The sequence below is a fragment of the Temnothorax longispinosus genome, chromosome 3, assembly GCF_030848805.1.
Source record: "Temnothorax longispinosus isolate EJ_2023e chromosome 3, Tlon_JGU_v1, whole genome shotgun sequence".
Classification (NCBI taxonomy): Eukaryota; Metazoa; Arthropoda; class Insecta; order Hymenoptera; family Formicidae; genus Temnothorax; species Temnothorax longispinosus.
In genome coordinates this window covers 7734553-7748175 of record NC_092360.1, presented here as the reverse complement: position 1 = coordinate 7748175, position 13623 = coordinate 7734553, and the positions used below count along the sequence as shown (strand labels likewise).

The 13623-nt window shown below is 38.2% G+C and overlaps 3 protein-coding genes across 3 annotated transcripts; 2 read left to right on the top strand and 1 right to left on the bottom strand.

Annotated features, from left to right (window-relative positions):
* The first annotated feature begins 452 nt into the window (after positions 1–452).
* On the top strand, positions 453–2640 carry LOC139810158 (uncharacterized). Its single transcript, XM_071773479.1, has 2 exons — positions 453–1023; positions 1220–2640. Exon 2 carries the CDS (start codon positions 1335–1337, stop codon positions 2250–2252), a length of 918 nt encoding a protein of 305 aa, XP_071629580.1. The 5' UTR covers positions 453–1023; positions 1220–1334; the 3' UTR covers positions 2253–2640.
* A 4984-nt stretch (positions 2641–7624) lies between these two features.
* Positions 7625–10081, top strand: LOC139810157 (zinc finger and BTB domain-containing protein 41-like). The gene is made up of 2 exons (XM_071773478.1): positions 7625–8430; positions 8791–10081. Exons 1-2 carry the CDS (start codon positions 8003–8005, stop codon positions 9302–9304), a joined length of 942 nt encoding a protein of 313 aa, XP_071629579.1. The 5' UTR covers positions 7625–8002; the 3' UTR covers positions 9305–10081.
* Positions 10082–10171: 90 nt separating this feature from the next.
* LOC139810273 (F-box only protein 39) lies at positions 10172–13549 on the bottom strand. Its single transcript, XM_071773685.1, has 7 exons — positions 13151–13549; positions 12154–12386; positions 11923–12087; positions 11481–11707; positions 11017–11175; positions 10655–10819; positions 10172–10600 (listed from the first exon to the last, which is right to left on the bottom strand). Exons 1-7 carry the CDS (start codon positions 13340–13342, stop codon positions 10449–10451), a joined length of 1293 nt encoding a protein of 430 aa, XP_071629786.1. The 5' UTR covers positions 13343–13549; the 3' UTR covers positions 10172–10448.
* Positions 13550–13623: the final 74 nt, after the last annotated feature.

Sequence of the window (13623 nt, the reverse complement as noted above, 5' to 3'; positions counted from 1 at the left end):
CACCAAGCTCATTCACCTGAAGACCGGCTACCAGTGCGAGATCTGCAAGCGGCGTCTCCTCTCCGCGGATTCTCTCGAGGCGCACCTACGACGGCACGAGGGCACGCGAAACATGGACAGCTACATCTGCACAACGTGCGGCGAGACCTTTCTCACGAAAAACAAGCTGAACAAACACGTGACCATCCACGGCGAGATCAATCCCTACGTCTGCCCGGTCTGCCAGAAAGCCTTCGAGAAACGGGCGAATCAGGTGCAACATATTCTGACGCACATGAGTAACGTTTACGCGTGCGACATATGCGGGTTGAGGTACTCGCGAAGGGCTGCCCTGATATGGCACAGGAAAATGCATCCTGGACCGCTCGGTAAACTGCCAGTTATACCCGTGATAGGCATTGTGAGCGAGTTTGTTAAGAATTATATTAGCAAAACGAAAAACTTACCAAACACTTAATCCAAGTCCGAAACCGTTAAATCTAGAAAGTACTATAATCATTTGTTTAAACGTTATCTTTTCCTTTATAGAGATAGGATTTTTCTAAAGATAAATTTTTATCAAGCGCGTGATATTTCTATATCTTCAGTAATTGCAATTATAGGATAAGACGTTTGTTATTTTTTTCCCCGGGTATATTGCAAGTTTCTGTTAAATGATGTTACGATGCTATATTTTGTAATAAACGCAGTTAGATTTATATATGATTACTTCGTACATGTACAGCGAATATTTACTTGAATATATATATATATATGAACGATTAATCCAAATCGCTTTTCCTTCAAATTGTTTTCGATTAATCTATTCTTCGACAATTATATTCTGATCTGTAGATTTTACTTACTCGTCGTCAGGTAAGTTATACCATTTGCCATTAATTAATTATGCCGCATAATTAATTATGGTACTGATACGCACTCTTTTTTTAGGTGATCCAAGAGTTTTGCGTTGCATATATGAAAAGCCGATATTTAATCCTCTTTCGCAAATCTCTGCAGACTTCTAATCACCCTTTAAGGAAGGTAACTTGAAGAACGATGGCAATAAAGCATCCAAATGTTTATTAAACCGCCTCCAATAATTATTGTAAACCGTTCCCAACTACCTCCTCCTCGTTTTTATCAAACTCTCAATGATTTTTCTCGACAGGCACATAAGCAATCGTTCCTTCGAGTTATAGCTGTTGGTAACGCGAACTTTTGTCTTTTTATGTTTTAGAGTGGATCCGTTGAATGTTGAATCCAATGTCCAGAAACCATTTGTCGGAATCGAATGTGAATGGACGAAAGGAAAAAAATCGTTAACAGAACATGAAAGACGACCATCGGAAAAGATGAGTGCAAGTCTAACGAGAGAAAAGCTTGGTTCGCGGATCGTAACCGAGGAAAATCGACCGACTAGAAAGAAGACGACGTGCGTGGAGTGCGATCACTGCCGCCGCAAGTTCTTGAAGAAGAGCAACCTCGCCGAGCATCTGAAGCAGCATAGGCACAAATGCGCCGACTGCCCGAAGACCTTCAGCCTTCGGCGTTATCTGGTCTCCCACGTCGAGAAGAATCATCGGCAACAGATGTACGAGTGTAGCGTGTGCAAGTACAAAAGCAACAACAAAGGTACCCTGAAGAATCACTACATCCGGCTGCACACGAGTAACTACGATTACGCGTGTGACACGTGCGGCAAGCAGTTCAAGATAAAGAAGGCCCTGAATCACCACGTGAAGCAGAATCACAGCGAGGCTCCGCCGATCGTGTGTGACGTCTGCGGTCACTTCAGTAAGAATCTCCACGCCCTCAAGGCTCACATGAAGTACAGGCATTACAAGCCGGAGTTTGTCTGCCGGATATGTCGACGGGGTATGACGACACAGGAGAACTTGGAGCAGCATCTTACGTGGCACGAAACCAGGGAAAAGGTACTCTGTCCGACTTGCGGCAAGAGATTCCGGGGACGCGACCTGGACTCGCACATGAGAGTGCACACCGGGGTGAAGCCGTTCCCCTGCCCTGTCTGCGGAAAGACTTTTCGACGGCAAACTGCTCAAGAGCAGCACGTGTTGATCCACACCGGAAAGAGACCGTACATTTGCGATATTTGCGGTCAAGCGTTCGCTCAAAAACCCGGTTTAATCTGCCACAGGAAGAGACATCCTGGCCCGCTGCCCCCGCTACCTGTAGTCTCCATCAAGAACATTGTCACGGAATTTACGAAAGAATACGCGACGAAAAACGCAGTCATAAAGATTGAATAAGATGTACAAGTTTGTAGTATTTTTAGTGGATACCTCTACACCTGACGAAATTAATTGTGGATTAAATGCTTCACGATTACATAGAGAATAATTAAAAATTTGATATAAAAAGAGCCATGGTCAAAAAACAAAAATCTCAGAAAGTTGCTTATTTAAATAGTACTTTTTATCTATATAGAAGAAATGCATATTTCTTTTACATATTTTGTAGATATAAATGTGTGATATTTGTATAGATCTTATAAATATTCTTACAAAAATTAATATTTTTTATTGATACTTTTTATTCATACATATATAAACTTTTTGAGCAATATTATATACATGTATATGTATACATATATGCACACTTTTTTATATCAAATTTTGAAATATGAATGTCTTTTGCAATTTTCTACTGTATTTTGTATGTAGTTTATAATAAAAATTACAATTTTTATCAATTTTGTATATATTCATTGATTTCCTTTGTGCAACACAATGAAGTAAGACACGAGAGAATTAAAGAATACATAATATTCTATTTACTTAAGATAAATATGATATCGATACAATATTGTTTGTTTAACAAATACATAAACACGTAATTAACTAGTCTTTATTTAAATCATAATATTAATCGTCCAGAGTATATTATTTTCTTTCATTTAAAAATATTTTCGGCAATGATATTCGGCAATGAAATTTTTGGTAAATATAGATTAATTTCATTGTTATAAAAGAATCAAAATTTTTATTAAGTAAATGTTATTGTTAAATAATTATTTAATCATTTTTTAATAGTCTTGGAATACTACATTTAAAAATATTTTATGTTACATTAATTAATTACGATCTATATTTGGGATTTAACTTAATGTAATCTTTATATTTCTCGCAGTCTCTTTGTAGATTAAAAATATTTTCGTGTAAAAAAAAAACTGGAAATCATTCAACAATCTTAATATCCCAAGTAAGTAAGCTCAATATCCAGCGATAGATCCTGCATATCGTGTGTAATAAAATTTAATTCGTTCGTAATTTATGTTTTAGTGATTCACCCGTGGATCCTCTGAACATCGTGGACGCGGAAAGCATAGAATGCGTGCCCGAATACGACTTATTATCAAATAGAATTAAACGGCACATCGCCAGGAAAAGAAAAATGAGAGAAGATACGAGAAAGCAGAACTTGAATCGGGACAAAGTTGACAAGAAGAAACCTAAATTTTCCTTGGAGTGCGCCACGTGCGGCCAACGTTTCAGCCAGAAAGCAACCATGGTAGTACATATGAGCCTGCACAAGTATCAGTGCGAAACCTGCTGCCAGAGCTTTAGTCTGAAGCGAGAGCTAAAGCGCCACGTCATGAACGTTCACGGACCTCTTCTGTATCCCTGCAGCATCTGCGAGTACAAGAGCAACAACAAGTGTACCCTGAAGGATCATTTCATACGGAAACATACCAGCGGCTTCCAGCACTCCTGTACGGTCTGCAAGAAGGAGTTCAAAATCAAGAACGATCTGAAGCAACACATGAATCAGGTGCACAGCGGCGAGCCACCCATCATCTGCAGCATCTGCGGACATGCCTGCAAGAACGTGCCCGCCATCAAGGCGCATATGAAGTATCGACACTACAAGCCTGCTTACGAGTGCAAGATATGTAAGCGCGGTCTGACCACGCAGGAGAATCTCGACCAACACCTGATCTGGCACGAGCGAAAGGAGAAGGTCGTCTGTCCCACCTGCGGCAAGACCTTCGGCCAGAAGAGGGACTTGGACCTCCACTTGAGGATCCATCAGGGTATCCGGCCGTTCTCCTGTCCGGTCTGCGGTAAAACCTTCCCTAGAAAGACCGCACAGGAGCAACACATATTAATTCACACCGGGAAAAAACCGTACATCTGCGACATATGCGGACATACCTTCGCGCAGAAACCCGGGCTCATCTGCCACAGGAAGCGGCATCCCGGACCGCTGCCGCCGTTGCCTGTGGTATCCATTAAGAAAATAATCATGGACTTTACCCAGGAATTGGTCTCCTCTACGCAACAAGACAAAATAGATAGCTAAATAGTTATTTGAGAAATTGCTTCAACGTGTATCGACGACGAAATTAATTAAATTCATTTACATTAATCCTGGGATGCACACGATCCCATATGCGCGAAAGCACGTGACATCTGTTATTGTGATTAGTTCACGAATTTTGCAATTTGTTTCTCTGAATAGCGAGGATTGTCTTAACAATTTGATTTAAAAAAAACGCGGAATGTAGTTTGAAATAATCGACACAGAGTTTACCTATTAAAACATTAGTTAAATAATATTGATCCATATGAATTCTAGAATTAAACAAGTTTAATTTAATTTCCTGACTTGTACTATCTAAGTTGTACTATCTATACGACGTTTGCCTCTCTGTCGCGTAAGTCAATTCTAAATAACGTAATTTTTAATTAGATGTATTACCTAATTAAAAAATTACCAAACTAACTGACACGCATTTTACGTAAAAATGGTAAAAAGTAAGATTTTTAATAGAGAAGAATTTTATAAATCATAATTTGTTCGTATCATGTACGTATCAATTTATTCCCGGATTACTCTATTCACCTCACATACTACTTTACTTACAAATTCTCAAACCTATAAACTTTCCAATCGATTTTTTATAAACCTAGACATAGACGGCATCAGAGAATACATACAAGAGAATCAGGAACGAATCCGGAAACGTCGAATCAACTGCTCTCATATTAGGATGTTAATTATCTGATTATATTAGTGATTCTAATTATTTGTTATACAAATTATATTCTGTATATAATTTTTTAGGGAAGCAAATTCAGAAATTAACATTCTCAAAGTTTTTATACACACGAGCGCTCTATCATATTTCAAAAAGTTATATATTTCAGTTTCTCTATTTACGCTACGGTGTATATAAATAATTATGTATTTACTTCTTTTAAATAAAAGAAAGATATTGTCTAGTAACCTTGATATTATTTTTCTGAAATTTACAAAGAAACCATTATTTTTTTTAACTAAAATGCCTTGATGCAATGCTCACAATAATTTGTTATATAGTTATATAGTTATGCGTATTATTGTTGTAAAATTAAAATTAATATCTTTAAATGTAATCTGTCCTCTTTAGTATACATATATTTATAAGAGAATGATTGTCGTTTTTACTTGTTTTACAAGATTGATGCATATTTAATATATCGTAGCTAACACAACAAATTAGTTGTTTTCTCTCAAAAATTTGTTTGAAATTTGCTCGAATAAAATATTTCACATTTATTTACAAAATCTTGTAACTTAATTATCTTGTAACTTAAATAACTTAATTTTGTAACGGTTATGTGATTCCTCCTTATTTATAATTTCTATTTTAATTTTACAAAAACGACTAAATTTTGTAGAATTATTACGTTATTACATTGTTAATGTTTCTCATGTTATCACATCTGAAGACAAGTGGTAGAAAGGGTAGGTAGCGCTCACACAAATTGAAGAAGTAAAAGTAAATCATTCAAGATTCCAACTACAAGTATAGTATAAAAATGTGGCGTTAATTTTTCAATTAAAAATTGTTTCAATTAATTTTTGTTTTTCTGTGAAATTCCGTCATGAGATGCATATTTTATTATCCTTCCCTTCTTTCAGGCAACGACGGGGAGGTAGATTGCGCGCCATGCACCAATGCGTCAAGTGCGGGGCTCGTTTCCGTCACACGCGAAAGCTCGTGGAGCACCTGAAGAACCTGCACAACATCGACCGGGCGTTCAGCTGCGACGAGTGCAACAAGACGTTTCGCAGCCCGATGAACATAGCTCGTCACAAACTGATCCACACGGGGCTGAAAGCGTTCACCTGCGATCTCTGTGAGTACAGCACCAATCAGAAGTCCAATCTGGAGTGCCATCGTCGACGGCACGCGAAGGACTACAGCTTTAAGTGCGAGACGTGCGGCAGAGGCTTTTTCCACAAGGCCGAGTACCTGGACCATCAGAACGCGCACACGAACAAGCGTCTGTATCGTTGCGAGCACTGCTGCAAGAATTATCTGTACAAGAAGAACCTGTCGGTGCACCTGGTGACGCATCACGCCGGCAAACATGCCGCCGCGGTCACGAGGAGCGCGAGGACCAGGCACGCGTGCAAGTTCTGCCCGGAGAGATTCGTGTACAAGAGGCTGCTGGAGAGGCACATGAAAAACCAGCACGGATTCGCGGACGCGCCAGCGAAGCACCTGTGCGATCTGTGCGGCGCGGAACTGTCGTCGATGAGACGACTGCTGGTGCACAAACGCAATCACGCGGGCGAGAGGATCTTCGAGTGCGACACGTGCGACAAGAAGTTCGCCAGCAAGGAGAATCTGAGCATTCACAAGCGGACGCACACCGGCGACAAGCCGCACGTGTGCCAGCAGTGCGGCCGCGGTTTCACGCAGAGAACATCGCTGGTCCTGCATCTGCGGTACCACTCGGATCAGAGGCCTTACCAGTGCTTGGACTGCGGTAAGGGATTCGTGTCCAACACCTTACTCAAGAGGCATCGCAAAGTGCACGAGAAGATCGTGCAGCCGAAGCTGTGAGATGGAACTTCCGACGAATACGACATTTCGATCTCTATCTAATTAGGATTATTTTAATGTTTTTTTTTACAATTGTATATACCTCAAACAATTCTATTATGCTAACAGAAAAATGTTTTAAACACCAAACACTTAAGAATGAAATATTCAACAAGTATTATACATTTATATTTTTGTAATATTTGGAAATTTGTAATTTTAATATTTCAAACGATCACAATTATTTATATTATTATAAATTACCTTCAACAGATCTATAACTTATGTTACTATATTATTTACACTGTATATGTTATTCAATATACAGTGAATATATAGGATTGACTTGTTGACTGCGATTGTAATATTTTGTAATAAATGCAACGTAAATCTGGAATATATAGAATTGATTTTAATTACGTCTTTAAAATGTACCATTGAATCTCGTTCGCCACTTGCGGTTCTTTAACGATGCGATCTGTGAGTTCTCCTCAGCTGTGGAAGCACACTTTACAAAAGCATCGACTTTATCCTAGGTAAACGAATGTTAGTAGAATTTACAGTTACGTTTCGACGAGGCTTTATGTAAATGTGTATCATTATTGCAGCCAGTGGACAAATAATCACGATTTGAAGGTGAAGAATGAGGACCTACCTGATATTGGACAAAAGTGAGTTGCTTATAATTTATATATTAAGAGGTTACAGGACTTTGAACATTTCAAAAAATTAAACACTTTTTTCATTTTCCATTAGTTTAAAATCATACAAATGGAGCTGATGTAGATTAATTGTGAGTAAATTGTTAAAAATTACAAAATTTATGTTCCAAGAGAGAGATTTAAACGCGCTTTTCTCAAAACATTATTTTTGAAAACGATGGCCATGATAACTCAAACACGGTTTATCCGATTAATTTAAAGATTTAAAGTAACACTTAATAATATTTCGCTTTGGTTTTGCAGATACTTTTAATCTTTTTTTTTTTTAAGTTGTAACAAATGTTTTCATTGATACTTATTTGTGATCAGTTTATTGACTCAAATTGTATATCTATTTTCTACGTGACGGCAGTTTGTTTAAAAAATAATTGCGAATATAGATCTGACGGAATCTTACTTATTGTCAGACTTAAGTATCAAGTTGTCGACCCAGGTCTGTAAAGAAAAGAGACCCGTCGAAATGCTTGCTGTTTTGAATGGTTGCAGATTCGAAGGTGGCGAGAAGGTCTGCGAGCTGTGCCAGGCAAAATTTCACTTTGTTACCAGACTGGTCGCGCACCTGAGAATAGCGCACGGCATCCTTCGGCCCTTCAAGTGCGTCACCTGCGACAAGAATTATCCCCAGCAGTTCATGCTTAACGCCCACGTGAAGAAATCGCACACGCCGAAGACCGCGCCGTGTAACCAGTGCAGCTTCATGGGCATCAACGTGACCGACGTGGAGAGGCACAGGCGGCGACGTCACCGAGCCCCGCCGAAATTCACGTGCGAGATTTGCAGCCAGGATTTCGCCGATAAGGACACTCTGATCGCTCACACGACGATGCACGACTTCATGCAGTATCAGCGATGCAACGCGTGCGGTAGCATCTTCAACGATGTGTACAGGTATATCTTCTTGATCGCTTAATCTGCTGTTATATCGCTGGGTTTACTTCTGATCTGACACTAAAACTCAAATGACCCGTACACGTTTAGATTTTTTTCTGAATTCGAAGGAAGTTCAATTTCGATTTCGCAAGTTCCCCGATCGCGTTTTATATTAAAAAATAGATTCTTCCTTTTCTTTGTTAGCTTGATTTGTTTGTCGACAAGCTATACATACTCAATCTGTTCTAGAAAATAAATTATAAAGCTTCCCTGTTTTTCCTTTGGGATTAAAAATAGTATCACACAGTATCTTAAATCAATTAATTCTACGATATCGAGGTGATGTAAATACAGATTGCAAAAGAGTATATTGCGTAGCTTGAAGGAACACAATCGTCTCTACCACTACGATCCTGCGTCGGACGAGAAGTCGTTCGAGGAGCCCAGCGAGAACGAGTCCGAGCACAAATGCGACGTTTGCGGCAGGGCCTACAAGTATAAGTCGATGCTGAAGCAGCACAAGATCAGAGCTCACGGTGACCAGTCGAACCACGAGAGACGCAGGTACCTTTGCGCGCTGTGCGGCAAGGAGTTGAAGACGGCGAAGGGCCTCGAAATCCACAACAGATCGCACACCGGCGAAAAGCCGTATACTTGCGAGGTGTGCGGCAAGTGTTTCGCCTGTGAGACCCTGTTGAGGACCCACAAAGTCACCCACACCGGAGAAAGGAAGTACTCGTGCGACCAATGCGGCAAGGCTTTCACGCAGAGGTCCACTCTGGTTGTTCACAAGCGATATCACACGGGCGAACGACCGTACGTTTGTCCTCGATGCGGTAAGGGTTTTGTCACACGAACTGTCCTTAATACTCACATGAAGTCCTGTCGTTGAGGTGGATTTGTCTTCACGGGATTTATCGAGTCAACGCGAAGGAATAGATATCACCTATATATATCACGAATGCTTAGGAATCCTACAGACGTTTGAAGATGTTATGATGTCTTAAATAATTTTTTACATAATTTTTAATTCAATAACGGAAGACTTGAATATACTGAATCTTTTACATAACTAAAGTTCCGAAGATATTATAATTAGGGATTACACTTTTTTACCTCAGGATGATAGATAAATATATTTTCTAATTTTAGTAATGACTAATGAAGAAACCGTCCGTGATATTAGTGAAAAAGATAATATCCCTTTTTTGTGTTAGTGGGATATCTATTGTTAATTATAAGTTATAAAATAATGCGTAGACTACTGCATAAAGCAAAAGATAGATATATATAAAACATTACAATAAAAATGCTCTTTTTGATATTGTTTTGTTAGACTTGATGAATATAACAAGATAAAAAATACTTAAAAGCATCAATGAGCATTTTCCAACACAATTTAGAATTATTTTTTATACATTTTTTTTACATATTTTTTATATAAAATATTTCTGATTGTGATATATCATGTTATTCGTTATATGCAAACAGTATTTCTTCTATAAAGTATAGATTCTTATAATTGATATGTCATTTTGATGTATATATATTTTTCTATAAATAATTACTGCCATTTTTTATAATCACTGCCATTTTATACTACTATATTTATTCTTTACGAATAATGTAAGGAAACAGAGACAAAATGCAATTTAACGATTTTATGTAAATTTTATATAAATTGATAGCAATTATATATATTGAATAAATAATAAACTTTATAATACTCATATATTATATGTATTATTATGCCCAAACATACACATATAACAGTCACTTAAAATTCGAGTCAAAATTGATTGTTAATCAATTTTAATATTTTTATACATAGTGCTGGTTGCTGTGGTATAGTACAACTATGTATTATTTCGTTCTTGGATAATTTAAAAATTGTTATTTTATCGTTATTTTAATTGTCATTGTGTTATTTGATAAAAAGAAAAATGACGTCGTAAAACATTGGTATCAAAATAGAATTAAATTTTTTTTGCCAAATTGTAAACATTCAAAATTATTGACGAAAGCAAGATAACTCATCAATAAAAGAATAAGATCGAGGTAGGATCTTCAATCCGAAAGTCGACTTCTTGTTCGTGCATTTTGCGATCGTATCGATAATTAATATCGTTCAGTATAGCACGATTATGAATATTGATGTTCCGAGGTTTCACATGTATTGTCCTGAAATCTACGATCACGTTCAATCAGATTTACTGGTGCCGTAAAAAACATTCCTACTCACGGGTTTTGCGTTCGGCCTGAAGCTGACATATCTCGCGTAGAGTCTCGAGGCTTCTTATAATTCCATCATACTGCAATCTCGTCAAGCGCTTGCAACGTATCAGCATGGACACCAACAGATCGTCGAGTGATTCGCGATTGTTCCTAAGCTGCAGCATAACTTCAACTGCAAAAGAAGATATTTTTCCTCATTCTGTTACGATGACAAATTTATAATAACGGACACAGAATTCATTCACCGAAAAGAGCTCGATTTATAATTTATCTTATGAAGTTTATGTAACAAATCCAACAGCATCGAATATTTTATTTTATATCGTTAGGTCTCAAAAATCGATTAGCAAGTAGCAGCTTGTAAAATACCTAACGTATTTGTGTATTGAGTAATTATCAGACCGATCGTGCTCCTGAAGTTCCGTGACCTGCTCTGATCCCATACGTGCCCGCTGAACATGTGGAACTTAGCTAGGGGGATACTAGGCAATAGTAAGTAGTACATGTCCTCATAGTGCGAGATGTTCACTGAAAATCAAACTTGAAAAGCTGAATGGTGCAATAATTCTCAATAAGAAATAAAAATCAAGCCTATTTTTATTAAAATAAATTTTTGCACTTAAATATTACTTACAAAGTCCCTAATAATAAAAAATAAAAATAAAAAAGATTTGAAAATTATTTATCTAATTACATTTAATCGAACTACGAAGACCATAGAACGAGCTTGAAAAGAAATAGAGACGGATTCAAAGATGGATTCTATATACTTTTTAGTGAAGGAGGCAATCTTAGATTATGTTGTTTAGCAACATTTTGTTATAGTGTTATACCTATAGTATAGGACACTGTCAAATCAGGGCAAGCTAACACCAAATTGCGCCAGGCAACGTCCGCTACCATGTGCTGCCTAGAGTCCGAGTCCCTTACGGATATGTACAGGTACTTTAGCGTTTTCGATGCTCCATTTGCAAGAGCGTCGAGAGCGTGATTTGATAAAGCCGGATAATCCAATTTCAACAGAGTTAGCGCGTGAAAACGACCCAGTAGGCGCAAGTATCTAAAACAATGATGTTGTGTGTTAATCACGGTTCATACAGAATTGCCGCAAATAAATTCTGAAGTTGCGAAAGCACTTGAGATTTTTGTTTAACAATTTACTTTTATTTGTGTATACATATATATACATTTTTTAAAATGAGATATAAAGATACTAAAAAAATATTGTGTTATTACATTTATAAATATATAATATTTTCTAACGTCTTTATATACCTCGGATTGTCATGAGGAGCTTGCCACTCTCTGAAAGCACCGCGGAGATCCAGCGAGACTAGATGTTCACCGGACCCTTTGACAACCGTTCCCAGCAGTCGCAAGACGTCCGTCACGCCGAAGTCCGCGTTTAATAAGCTCAGGATCTCCAGGCTGCGTTGACCGCTGCAATACAAGAAAAAGGATCAGCTCGTAAATTCTGTTAAAATCGGTATAAGAACGGGAGATCACCGTAGAAAGTTTGCCAGGGCACAGAGCAGCGTTCCCCGATTGCCCCATTTGTAGCCGAACACCCAGTTTGTCAATATCAGTCGCCGCAGCTGCACATCCTTCGCGCGTACGATCGCCAGAAAATCGGCGCCCGCCTCGGCCTGAGTGTTGCGCCTGATCCTGATCTGTCTCGGCGAAATGTACGGCCGCGAAAAAGCGAGCTCCAGGCTGCGCATATGCTGTCCATATTTCGCCTGTCAATATGATGAATCGAGCATTTATATCGTTAGCACAATTAATGAAAATATGATATACGACAAAATCTCTATTCAGGATCATCTTTTAACCCTCCGAGAACACACCTATTTTTTCATTCACGGAGAACACTCTGGGTCAATCTGACCCTACACACACTTTAATCGTCCACCATTTTAAATTGACGAGTGCGATCAGCTGGAAAAAATTTCCAGATGTACTTAGAACATTGTTAAATCAATTGATATAAATAAAAAGTGGCACTTGATTTAACAATGTTCCAAGTACATATGAAAATTTTTTCGCAAGTTGATCGCACTCGTCAATTTAAAATGGTGGACGATCAAAGTGTGTGTAGGGTCAGATTGACCCATGAGTGTTTTTTTGAAAAAAAAAAAAAAAAAAGAAACGTAATTTACGAAAAAAATCTTATTTTTTTTTATTTTTAATATTTCTGGCTAAAATTTTTTCTGGCAAAAAAAAGGGTCAAATTGGCAAGGATTCTTCGACAAAATTTAAGAGAACTTAATAACTTCATAAAATAGTCATGTAGTGAGTTTTTTTTCTCTACCGAAATATTTATTTCTGTCCTTTTTTTTGCCTATTTTCCAAAGTGAATCAGTTCCTTAATTCTTGAACTATATATAATATTTTTCTTCAAATTCACGATTTCGATTTCGCTTGATTATCAATTCTACGATAGATTTAATTAAATTCACCGGGAAGAATCTCATCGGATGGCGGGGGAAAAAAAATCTCTTACGGCGAGTTCTCCTGCCAGTGGGAAGTCGCCGCGCAGATCGCGATCGATGAGAACCGTGACGGATCGCCAGAGCACGGGTGAGGACAACGTGCGATTCCATGACCGGCAGACCTGGCTGACGCTGGCGCGATCCGCGCGATCGAGATGGCCGAATATCTGCGTCAATATCAGCTCAGGTAGCTGATCCCACATCTCCCGGCTTCAGCTTGGCCCGTCCTCATCTCTCCTAAAAGGCGGTCGTTGGTCTAAATTACCGTTGGTCGTTTTATTTCCCGAAGTCCCGTTGTCGAGCTTCGTCGATTGCTCTTGTCAAAAACGATCGATCACGAAGAACTGGATTGAAGTGAATTACATATAGCGAAAAAAAGTATCTTGAAGTTCTTTTATAAATATTGATATCAACGTTCCGCTTGTGTTATCGATATAATGCCAATATTATAATAATATTAATTTTCACTAATTTCTTGGAGATA